Genomic DNA, 12,273 nt, shown 5'->3' on the forward strand with positions numbered 1-12,273 from the left:
TTTATATACAAGTACTTACAGGCAAGTAAACTATTACAGGCAGGTAACAAGTCAGGTTTAGACTGACACTGTAAGTCATTTTAACTACTGCAGAATTTCTCTGTAATTTGGTGCTGGTATGCTATATTTTGGGGGTGCATGTCATAAAGTGGCTTAACCTTGCCTAACTTGCAGGTATTTCACAGGAAAGGAGACACAAATTATACTGTCAGTAATTTTAAATCTGTGTAATTTCCTGAAAATATAGCAGAAAAGCTTTATTATGAAGAGCATTTATTTTAAAACATTTTTATTTAATATTCATTATGAATTTTCTGTTATTCAATTGTCTTTTTTTGTTACATTGTACTTAAAATTACAGTTTAATTAGTGTCTCCTTTCCTGTAAAACACCTAGAAGATGGTCAAGGTTAAGCCACTCTATAACATGGCCTATAGTGTTCTAGTGTTAAATAACAGAGAAATTACGCACTATTTAAATTTACTTACAGTAAAATTATGTCTTTGTTTCCTGTAACCTGACTTGTTACCCCCTTATTTTAGTGTACCTACCTTTAACTATTTGAAAGTAAATATAATTACGTCATAATTTCAAATAAAATACATTGAACTCCATTTCATTATAGTGGAATTACAGCCTTAGCCACAAGCCGTATTATAGAGTCTAACCAAAAACTCATAGTATCTCGCATTGAAAATACTTCACTCACTAAACTATCATTAGTGAGTATTTAAAAAAAAAAAAAAACATCAGAAAAAGTGTCCACAAAGCCGAAAAAGTGTTTAGTCACTTTTACTTCAATGTTTTCATAGGTCATAATTTTAATACTTTCATATATATTGTTCTATGGTATAAAGTGCAACCATACATTGTCATGGTTTAAAAACTAATTCTACAATAGGTAGAATACCTTAAACTCTAAAAGACTGTCTTAAATGAGTGTGTTCTAGACCTTTAATCTTAATTAGAGTTTGTGTCTTCCATCTTCAGGCACTGACATCACACAGAAATCATCCAATAATTAGCTGGTATGATCATCTGCTTGAGAGAAAAATGCTTTTTTAATTGTGTACCTATTGTAAAAAATGACATTTCTATAGTGGAAAATCAAGAGCCTTTCTGTCATTTCATTGTTCATCTAGTACTTATTTATTCTAGTGTAGGATAATTGGCTGTGTGGGATGGGTTTTTTTTTTATATGTAGCCAAAGCAGAAAATACAGTTATACATACAGTTTCACATTTTTCACCAGATTGAAGTCTTTGTCGGGCCATTTCTGGCCCCTGGGAGTTAAGTTTGACATCCCTGCATTAAGTGTCTGTTAAAGATTTAAAAAAATCGATTACAGGGATATTATCCAAGCTAATAGTTACGGGGTGATTGTGGGGGTATAGGTATGAGTGTAGTGCGCATGATGTGTAAAGAACATTCCCTCAATTTTCTCATCATTTGCTATATATGTGTATTTTATATAAGTTTTGTATAAAAGCACAATAACACAATAGTCAAGTTAGGCCTGTACTAGTACCACATGGAGATTAACCTCTGAGCAGTGAGTCTTGATTGGCTGAATCATTTCCTCCTGTCTCTTCGCCCTGTTTCCTCTCTCCACTGCGTTCTCAAACAAAGGCATAAAATGTCCCCAAAGGTCATCTTTAAAAACAAACAATTATTATTTTTTAATCTCTAACTGATGATCTTTGACAAGACAACTCACAGCTTGGCAACCTGGGCACTCCTGCTCCATTTAGGTGGAGGTTTTAGTGGGAAAACAAAGTGTTTGGCAGGACACTGATGTTGCTCTTTGGCTAAGTGTGGCTGACAGCCGCTTCCTCTGTATGGCCAGAGGGTCACTCTGGGTAACATGCTCTTCTGGGGGACACTCAGTCTCTGCCTGTGGAGGCGATTAGAGGGGTGAGCTGACCTCGTTCTCAGAGAGGCTGGTGTGTTTTGAGTAAACACTTGATGCAAGACAAAAACACTGGTTACAAACAAGGCCAACCTTCAGGCCGTGATCCCATTGTTTCCCCATTACTCCTGAACAGGCATGAGAGAGGAAAGCATTTACTCTGAGTCCCTGAGCTGCAGGGAGTCCTTGTGCAGTTAGCAGCACTGTGTCTGTATGTATCTCACAGAGCCAGGTCACAGCCTCCCAGGTGCCCACAGGTCACTGCCATTAGCTAAAAAGCCACATTTTACTAAAATCAGCATTAAAAGGCATGCACAGGTGAATGGGGAGGAATAGTAAAATGCCTTGTTTTTATACAGCAAACAGAAAACACAAGAAAAATACAACACCAGCTGAGGAACAGCTGAAATAAGTCAAAACCTTAAATGAAAAAAGAAATTCTGCACCTGAAATGGTAGAACCACAAACTTGAAAAGCAATACTGCCATAGCATGGGACGATGGGGATACTGCCAGGACGCTAAACGGTAAATTATCAGCACAACGGGGTATTAATATACTATAGACTACTGATACAAAAAGATACTGAGTGAAGTTGTTAAATAAATTGCATTACTAAGACTGATCAGTGTTTGGAACTAGATTAAAGAATAAGAAGTGGATTTAGGGGGGGGCGGGTGTACATGAAGTTAACCTAATGTCAGTTTAGAAACCACTAACGTTACCAGCCAAGGCTTTATCTGCAGAGCTCAGAAAATCACTTCCTGAACACCAGGCTCTGCAGAGCTGCGTAAACACTAATAATATAACGAACATAAAATGTGTCTCCATAGTGAAGACATAACCCTGCTTGCTTAGCAAACTTAAACAAAAGCATAAAATCTTCACGTCCGAGAATTTCTTTGGCATTTTTGGTGAAATGAAAACACTGAAATTATTAACTGGCTGTCACACTTCCAGAGGTGATGAGGTGTTTGTGTTGTATAATCCAACAGCCGCTGCTGGCAGCGCTCTTGGACGCTGATTCCAAAGGTCAAACTATAATCTAGTGTCAGTTTTTAAGCATCACCACACCAACAACACTAACCTGGTAGTATTCACACAGTTTGAGCACACCTTGCTCTGTGGACGTCCCCCTGGTTCCACATAATAAACCCACGGGCTTTAGGACCTACAAGGTCTGCCCTGTGAGGACGGTCTTGTTTTTGTCCGTTACGTTCATGCATGTAATCATTGATTGTGCCTATTGTGACAGGCAGATTTACCATCTGTAGAGTCCCATGGGGCTGATAGGCCTACTGCTGTCTCCCTGCAGACTTTAAGGAATTCCCCTTTAATTTCCTGCAGAAGTTTAATCTCAGCCTGGTTTCAAATGTGATCCTGGTATAAAGAACCATACCTGACAGAGAAAGAGTTAAGAAGTTAGAAAAAGTCATAAATATTTTCTCATAATATGCAAAGTTATACAGTTTTCAGCTTTTTTTGTTTGTGTGTTTGTTTTTTTTATTAATTGTATTTTCCATTATTCCATTACAGAATTGTGCATGCCGCAGTTTTTTTGTGTGCTGGGGGTTGTGCTTTTTTTTTTTTTTTTAGACTTGGTCTCCAGACAAGTGTAAGCGTTTGCCGCCTCCTGCTGCAGCCCCTGTCCTCCCTACCCGCCTCCCCGGGTCTTTTTCCCACTGCCGAGGGGAGCGGGACGCGGCCACAGCAGCGGGAAGCAAATTATCTACAAGTACATCCCTTAAAAAAAAAAAAAAAAAAAAAAAGTTGACACTCACATACACAGATACCACCACAAGCAGCCACTCACAACGTCTTAAGACCCGCACGAAGGAGTTACTGGGAATGACCTCGCAGGAGGACAGGTGGAGCAAAATGGATCGTTGATGATTTCATTTTTATTTTTTTTATTTTTTTGTTTTCAGTTGGTTTTATTTTGCTCAGCTGGAATCAAAAATACTTTCAAACACTAACTGAACAGGTTTCAGGCCTGAACTTGTGTGTTTTGTTTTACTGAGACGCTCTTAGCGCACCTGTGTACCCCTGGACAAAAAAGTGCACAGGGGCTCGTCTGTTCAATAATCATTCAATGAGAAGACTGCGGTGTATGGATCGAGTATGGCCTGACTTTTGACTCAACAAACGTGTGTTTGACTACTGGATGTATTAAGGAGCGCACCACGAGCGCACAAGATCCACAGAAACAGAAAATAAACTCTCCACGTTGCTACTTAAGCACTTGCTGCTGAAAGTGTGAATGTTACAAGGGTTTACGAGAGACACTGCATTAACAACAGCTGTCAAACTCATGGGATCCTGCCCCCTGCACCAGTGGGAGCGCCGCTGAGGTCTCCACTGCGCATGTCAGAGCGCTGGACAGCTCCAGAGAGGGAAATTTAAAAACGGTTTTTCGAGAATCAAGTGCAATACAGTACAGCGGCTCAGCAGCGGCTCTCACATTCTTCAGTATCAACCAAAAACAGGTGATTGTTTTCCTGATTTCTCTCTTTCAGCAACACAGTCTTTGTCGGGTTGTTAGTTGTGTGAAGCCAGCTGTCATGTAAACGATTTTTAGTGTGTAACTGTAATTTCTATAGCTGGATTTATAATTAGCCACTCAAATCTAGACTGAAACTAACATTTGTACTGTGCACTTAGTAAAGCACACGGTACAAAAGCACAGTGGGCTTTTTCTTTTAATTAAAAAAATATATAAACAGCCTAATCTACATATTTTTGACTCTGTAATCTAATTACTGAGAAACACTAAACTGAGCTTCAGATGCATGCAGGTGACCAACGCTAATTTTATGCTTTCGTTTATTATTATATTAGCTGCTTATCAAACCTCTAATTAACCTTCAAAACATGGAGCAACTTTCTATTTTCTACAATTGCACGTGCTCATGTTCATTTACTTGTATTTTAAGCAATATTATCTATATTAAAAATGTTATTTCTGTATAGCTTGTTTATTGACACTTGTTTATTGAAGATTCACTAAATCACAAACTGAAGTGCATGCTGTTTTTGTTTAGCGTATTTTACTGCAGAGATACTACATATCCCAGGAAATGATAGAAGGAGGAATAACTTCCAGGATGTCAGGAATAACTGAGAATGCTGGACATCATCCGTCTCCACAGGATTACAGGTAGGACAAAACCATTTTCAGCCATATTAGAACAAGAGTTTGCAAAATTTTAGCCTTAAATAATGTGGGGTTTTTTTTCTTATTATATAAAACACTACGAGAGTAATAGATCAAATCCATATTTTTCTGACTTTATGATTTTGAAATGGTTGTGCAGCAAACTTTGTAGTCCACTGTGTTTAATCTAATGGTAGATGGACAGCTCTTTTTGTGCATGGGGGGTTGCATGAAGAAGGAGAGAGGGACAAAATCCCAAAGAATAAATGATTTTCAGTCTGAATGGATCTGTCAGAAACCATCAGCTCTGTTTACACTCCCGCTGTCGGCGCACGGAGAGCCTGAATCTCTTGGTTTGCCAGCTCAGGGGGAGATGGGGCGCTCTGGGTCACCAGTGTGCACAAGTGGCTCCCAATTAGAAAAGGAGGGATGGGGGAGGAAGGAAAGGAGGGGGGAGGCACAGTGTTGATGTTGAATTTCTGCAAAGACATGGATGATAGATGGAAACACCAGCTCAACATGTTTTGCATCAGCGAGCATTTTCTATGCTTGACTAGTGAGGAAAGAAGGGAAGTGGGATTGTCCTAAGTGTGTCATCTATTCTTTGTTTTTTATCAGTAGTTGTTCTCCACAGATGATGGATGATTGCAGGAAATTTTTTTTCTTCAAGCAAAAGTGTAATAGGCCAGCTCTGGAAAACCTACAAAATTGCTGATGCATCTTTTGTTGCTTCTGAAATTGTACTTGAAGATTTGTTTTTCAGCCTTCAACAAAAAAAACAAACAAAAGGGACAAAGAAAGGTTAACTAGCTTCAACCTTTGTGGATGTGGATGCAAGGTGTTTGACAACGTGCGCTGCTGATTCTTGGCCGTAATGATGTCACTCATTCAGATGGCCGACATAGAACCCTGACCTCAAACTACAATTGCAGCCCCCCTTTGGCCTGAGGCTCCGTTGATTTCCCCGATAAGGGCTGGAGGGGGTTGGGGGGCTGTGGGGGATAGAGGCTGGAAAGGGACAGGGAAGCAGATGGCATCCTATTTGTCCCTCTTATGTGAGGGCTGTCATTCCAACAGATTAATGCAAGGGCGGGTAAAGAAAAGAAATGACAGAGACAATCAAGGAAGGGTCTGGAGAAGACAATGGAGCCACGTGCCACTGGGCAGATTTGTCGTTTAGGACACAATAGGTGATCATTTTTCAATAGACAAGGCCAACTGTTGCAGGCAACATGTGCTGCTGTCCCATGTTTGAAACGATCTCTTGCGTTGTTTACTTATGATTCAGCCAATGGCTAAGGCGAGACCGTGGTCACCTGACACAGGGTTGATTTTTTTTATTAGGAGATTTGGTGTGTGTCAATGGAGGGATTGGGGGGGGGGGGGGGGGGGGGGGGGGGGGTTCCTGCACTGTCCACAGACACACAAAGTAACTGAATAGCATGTGTTGTCATAGCGACCCCAATTACTGAACCCTTGCACAGTAAGTGTGTGTGCAGAGAAGACTGGAGAGGATTCAAGAGGATTCCTCTCTTTTCTTTCCTTCTCTTCAGGGCTCGCCATAATAAAAGACACAATAACTGAAAGTTGATTGATACTGGTAGTGCTCTGGGCAAACAGAAAGCCTGAATTAATCCAGTTTCTAAGTTTAAATGTATTAAATGATTGACTGAAAACTGTTCTTTGATGAAAAGTAATGTGTATGAAATGATTTTTTTTGTTTGTTTGTTTGTTTGTTTTGTAAATTTGCATAGCAGAAGAATCCAGAATTAAAAGGCGAGAGGGAAACAAAGATCATTGCGCCACTCGAGCAAAACAACAAAACCAAAAAATCCACGATAATGTAAACAGATGATTTGCTGTGAATGAAAAGCGTATTTAAGTCCCTCTTTGTTGATTAAAACTGTCACTGTTAAATAACACTTGTAGGTAATCTTCTTATGGTAAATCCTCAATGGTTAATACGCACTCACCGAGCAGCTTTCATCCCCACATGTACCCCACATTCAGACTCATTATAGAGGTTTTGTCTGAAGGACAGGATGTTGCATCGAGTGTTTAGATTTAAATTCCACTTGTGGTCTGTGTGTGTCTGGGCTGACAGCCGTGTTAACCCGTGCAAACCTCCCCCTCTTCCCTCCCCTCCTGAAGGCTTCTGACCACGGACCCCTCCCAACTGAGGGAGGAGGACCTCCCTGGGGACCTGCAGTCTCTGTCATGGCTCACCTCTGTGGATGTGCCCCGGCTGCAGCAGATGGCTGATAGCAGAGGCCACAGCAATGGGCCCTCCCAGGGCAGCTTGCTGGAGCAACAGACAGGTAAGGTGACAGGGAGGGGACAGTGCAACATTCAAAATCTGATAAAACTCTCTGATTGGATAGATCAGGGCTACTGGATTCTTCTGGTTCGTTGTTTTCTTTGCAAAAGTTATAGAGGACCCCCTCAAAAGATCAAGGTTGCTTTGGTGCCACTGGGGATTGCCCATCTATAAATCTACAATCACAGAAATAGTTAATCTTAGAGATTACAATGTTTTGATACCTATGGTGATCAGGTCTAAACTCTCAGTTTTTCCTCAGCCCTGTATAAACTTGTTGACTAAACAAGACCAGCCACTATGTCAAAGTAAAGTTATTGTTTTTTTCTGTAAAGGCCTATAAATGACATATGTAGCACTAAATTCTGTTTTAAAGCCCCCTGTTAGGCTCATATTCTGGAAACTGACTCGAGTAGTTTTGCATGGTTCATATTTCAGCTGATATCTGATTTAGACTTGATCTCTTCTTCAAGAGATCAAGTCCAGTTTCTCCTTATTGGCTGCCCCTTGCCTGCTTCTACAAACAGAACCCAGTGCTTGTAAGCCCAGCCTCCTTCTCTACCATATAAGGATAAAATCCAATCAGCTCCACACCAGGGTCCAGATTAAAGTAGCCTGAGGTCTTCATGTAAAACTTTGGTCTTTTTAAAAAAAACAAAAAACAAAAACAAAACATCCACCAGAGAAAAGTTCACCAACTTCCTTTTATAATGTCAGTGTAAAGAAAAATCAGAGCTTTGCTTCTGAACACTTATCTTGATATGTGAGCTTCATGTGTATGGTATAAATACTACTGAGCTTCATTTTACCATCACTGGTTACAGAAAATGTCTTCCAAATAATTCATGAGCACAACATCTGCATGAAAAACAGGGAACTCTGACATCTGTTTGTCATTACAGCTCAGATGAACAACATGACTATGACCACAAGTCAGGGCTCCATGCTCCACCTCCAGAGCAATATGCAGCACAGCCCTCTGGGAATCAGTATCATCAACACCCACAGTGGAAATGTAAGTTTTCACGGGACAGTAAGAAAGTGTATTTTATGTTAGACAGTGCTTACTTTAATATAAAATGACCTGTCTCTATGTTTATTTCCCAGATGTCTCCGTTCTCAATGAATGGGCTGCCTTCTCCAGGATACCAGTGCCCTACCTCAGTTTACCAACCCACATCCCAGCAGGTGTACTCTTTAAGCCAAACTGGACAGCAGGTATTATACGTTAAGCTAATGAAAATACTTGTTTTTATGGTTAAAAAAAGGTCATCAGGTCCTCAGTATTCACACCTCTCTCTCTCAGTGTACAACTGGTGGACTCTATAGCAATGTCTCATTCAACAACCAAAGTCTATTCACACAACCTCGCCTGGCTCCACAAGAACAGGAGCTGCAGCCGAAGTCTTTCCCCAAGCCAATCTACTCTTACAGGTCAGTGCTCAAAACCTTACTTAAAATAAAAATATTCACAACTAAACATTTTTAGCTGTTGGCACAAAATTTATGACTTATGAATCGCAAAGTGTGCAAGTGTCCATATTTCTACCTCAGTTCGCTTGGAAACGTGTTTTTGTCCCCTCCCTCAGCTGTTTGATTGCCATGGCTCTGAAGAACAGCAAAACTGGCAGCCTCCCAGTCAGTGAGATCTATAGCTTTATGAAGGAACACTTCCCTTATTTCAAGGTACAGTACTCTGAATGTTATCAAATAAGGCTAAAACTAGAACTTGCCTGTAAATAAGAAGCGGCTCTACCTCTGCTTGCAGACTGCACCTGATGGATGGAAGAATTCAGTCAGACACAACCTCTCCTTAAACAAATGCTTCGAAAAGGTGGAGAACAAGACGAGCAGCTCATCCCGTAAGGGCTGCTTATGGGCATTGAACCCCGCCAAAATTGACAAGATGGAAGAAGAGATGCAGAAGTGGAAACGCAAGGACCTCCCAGCCATTCGGCGCAGCATGGCTAACCCTGGTCAGAAATGTATTTTGTTAAATATAAAAGACCAAACAGTTAATGAGGCAACAGGTCTGTCACAAATCTGACCAGGCCACACTTTTGCTTGACCTGACAGCCTGTCTTTGTCCTTACAGATGAGCTGGACAAGCTGATCACAGATCGTCCAGAGAACTGCAGACGAAAGCCTTTAGAGCCAGGCATGACCCGGCTGAACAGCTGTCCAAATGCCCTCCCACTGCCAGTCCCAGCCCAAATGCAACCTCAACCTATAGTCACGCTGTCCCTGCCATGTTTACCCATGCACCAGCACCACCAGCTTCAGGCCCAGCTTCAGGCTCAGGCTCGACTGGCCCCCATGTCCCCTGCCCCAGCCCAGACTCCCCCTCTCCACACAGTCCCCGACCTGTCCCACAGTCCGCTCACCCAACAGCCCAGCAAACCCCCTGATGATTTCTACAACATGCAAGGGGACGCTCACACAGAGGTGGACGCTCTGGACCCGAGCATCATGGACTTTGCCCTGCAAGGTAACAACTTCTTCTAAAATTAAGGCTTGGTATTTGTTTATGGTGTCATTACATGCTTACACCAACCTCTCCATCCATGTGCTCAGGTAATCTGTGGGAAGAAATGAAGGACGACAGCTTTAACCTGGATGCTTTAGGCACCTTCAGTAACTCGCCTCTCCGACTATCAGACTGTGACTTGGGAACAGCCAATCTCCCTCCCGTCTCCAGTGGCGCAAACCTGTCGCTGTCAGACGTGCAGGTGACGGGGCTCTACACCTCCTACGCTTCCCAAGATGCCCTGTCTTCCCAGTACATGGGAGCACCATCTAACAGCAAGCCTATTGCCCTGCTCTGAACCAGCCAAACTGTTTCTAATAGATTCCACTGTCTGGATACTTTTAAAGGAGGCCTGAAATCAAAGTCTAAATGTTGGTTTCTTCTGTCCGACTGAAAGTATCACAGCTGGAGAACCACCTGGAGTCCGCAGAAAAACTCACTGAGAAGTGAAAAAGAGACGACTGTAAGAAAGACAAAGCAAGACTGCAAGTATCTGGTTTTGCCAAGCAAAGACTGAAAGCCTGTATGAGAACACGAGTGTTAGTACACACCAGTTTTTCTACTGTTCACACTGCATTTTAAAGCCTTTCCATAAATGTAGCTCCCTTACTCTTGCCTGTTGTATTGTGCTAGACATTTTTGCTGTGATGTTTTATTTATATTTATAAAAAGGACAGCTGGAGAAAGTAATGACTCTATCAATGTTTTTGCTGTATATATTTGAATGTTTCAAATTGCTATCACCACAGAAAAGCTTTCTGACTTCATTCCCAAATGTGAAGGTCTGCCAACACTTCCTGTTCACACATTATCATTTTACACATGGATTAACATTTCTGAAGGTCTGGTACATCTTACGTTCACTAACTTGATCATAATAAAAGTCAAATGGGTAAATAAAAGAAGCTTCTTCATATTTAAATACATCAATGATATTTATTAAAGTACAGCCTTTGGTAAAATACAAGTCATACAGTCATAGCAAAAATCATTTATATACATTCAAATGAAACGTCACGGCTTGTGTTTCTGGTGTTTTAATCACAGGTAAGGCTTTTATGACCTTTTTGGCAATTACCATCTATTTTTCACAAAACCTGAGTTTTACAAATGAGGTGCTGAGTACACAGTGTCACACCATCGTTCATAATACTGTGCAAATCCACCCAAACATACCACAAACAGACTAGATGGACTGAAGTCAAACGTCAGGAGTAAAATCATAACCTGCTTGATAAAATAAGCTATTTTAATATTTAATATTCTTGATCGCAATAATAGTCAAACTTTTATTTATTGACTCAAAGTACAAGTAAGACAGAACTGACGGTTAACGGTGTTTTCTTTTGGTTTTATTTGAATAATTATCAAATTACTAACAGGCAGTTTAAAGCTTATTTTTAGACGGATTACATTCAAAAGTGAAAGCTCATTCCTGGTGTAATATCTTTAACAACGATAACTAGCACCGACATATTAAGTCTTCCATTTCATGAAGTCTGAATAACTTCAGGCTCATTAGACTGGAAATAGTCGAGTAAGGCAAATTCAACACTTAAACTTGTGCAGAAATACAGCAAAGTGAAATGTGCATCACAGTGATAGCCTGGGGGCTGGGAAACTGTGTTCCTGGACTGAGTGAGTGAGTGCATAAATGAACAATGTGAAAAACTAACATTTTCAAACGGGAAGGCACTCAGTAGAACAAAAGTTTAGGACACGCTCTCCTTGTGCACTATTTTTTTTTTTAAAATACCTGAACTGTAATCTTAAACGCAAGATTCACCGAGTTTTGTTTTAGTTCATCCCGATAAGGCATCATATGTTAACTATCGCTGGTGCTGTCCATAGTCGCCAGTAGATGTGACAGCTTGGCCCTCTGAGACGGAGTGATGATGTGGCTCATTTGGATGATGCAGTCCATGGCTACGTCAGGGTTGGCCTGGACCAGACTAGACACAAGGGGAAGTTGTCTTTTAAACATGTTCTCACACTGATGACTACAAGAAATGACAATAAAGCTTGTCTAAGAGAGTTCAGGCTGTGTGACTAATACTAATGTGTAATAGTAGTGTATATAGTATGTATGTATGTAGTAGTGTACCAAACTATAGTTGCATGTGGCTGGAGAAAATATTGTTTTCAGTGGCATCAATTATAATCAAGAAGGTCGGTTTGATCGTCTATCACCACCATCACTCCACAGGTATTAAATCACTTTGCCAAACCCAGAATGTAAGCGAGGCTTTCACAGAGTTTCCGGAAAAATACTGGGAACTGATTCAGGTTCCCTTAAAAATAATGCAACTCTGCAGGTAATTTTACTCAAACATGATCAAATGTGATAAGTCATTCTGACCAAAACAC

General features: G+C 40.9%; 2 protein-coding genes across 11 annotated transcripts in view; one reads left to right on the forward strand and one right to left on the reverse strand.

Annotated features, from left to right (window-relative positions):
• The first annotated feature begins 3,713 nt into the window (after nt 1–3,713).
• On the forward strand, nt 3,714–10,808 carry foxn4 (forkhead box N4). The gene is made up of 10 exons (XM_026186139.1): nt 3,714–4,394; nt 4,950–5,065; nt 7,214–7,380; nt 8,282–8,394; nt 8,487–8,597; nt 8,686–8,813; nt 8,969–9,065; nt 9,148–9,355; nt 9,475–9,867; nt 9,954–10,808. Exons 2-10 carry the CDS (start codon nt 4,986–4,988, stop codon nt 10,202–10,204), a joined length of 1,548 nt encoding a protein of 515 aa, XP_026041924.1. The 5' UTR covers nt 3,714–4,394; nt 4,950–4,985; the 3' UTR covers nt 10,205–10,808.
• A 17-nt stretch (nt 10,809–10,825) lies between these two features.
• The window catches only part of acacb (acetyl-CoA carboxylase beta), a 28,570-nt gene continuing 27,122 nt past the window's right edge, over nt 10,826–12,273 (reverse strand). For 6 of the 10 annotated variants that reach the window (XM_026186135.1, XM_026186136.1, XM_026186133.1 and 3 more), the window contains one exon: nt 10,827–11,858. In XM_026186135.1, coding sequence (XP_026041920.1) covers nt 11,732–11,858 — 127 coding nt within the window. In that variant the 3' untranslated portion in view covers nt 10,827–11,731. Of the gene's footprint in view, nt 11,859–12,273 lie in introns of all 10 variants that reach the window. The other 4 variants (XM_026186132.1, XM_026186130.1, XM_026186131.1 and 1 more) reach the window with 1 other exon arrangement.

Source organism: Astatotilapia calliptera, chromosome 12 (genome assembly GCF_900246225.1).
Source record: "Astatotilapia calliptera chromosome 12, fAstCal1.2, whole genome shotgun sequence".
NCBI lineage: Eukaryota > Metazoa > Chordata > Actinopteri > Cichliformes > Cichlidae > Astatotilapia > Astatotilapia calliptera.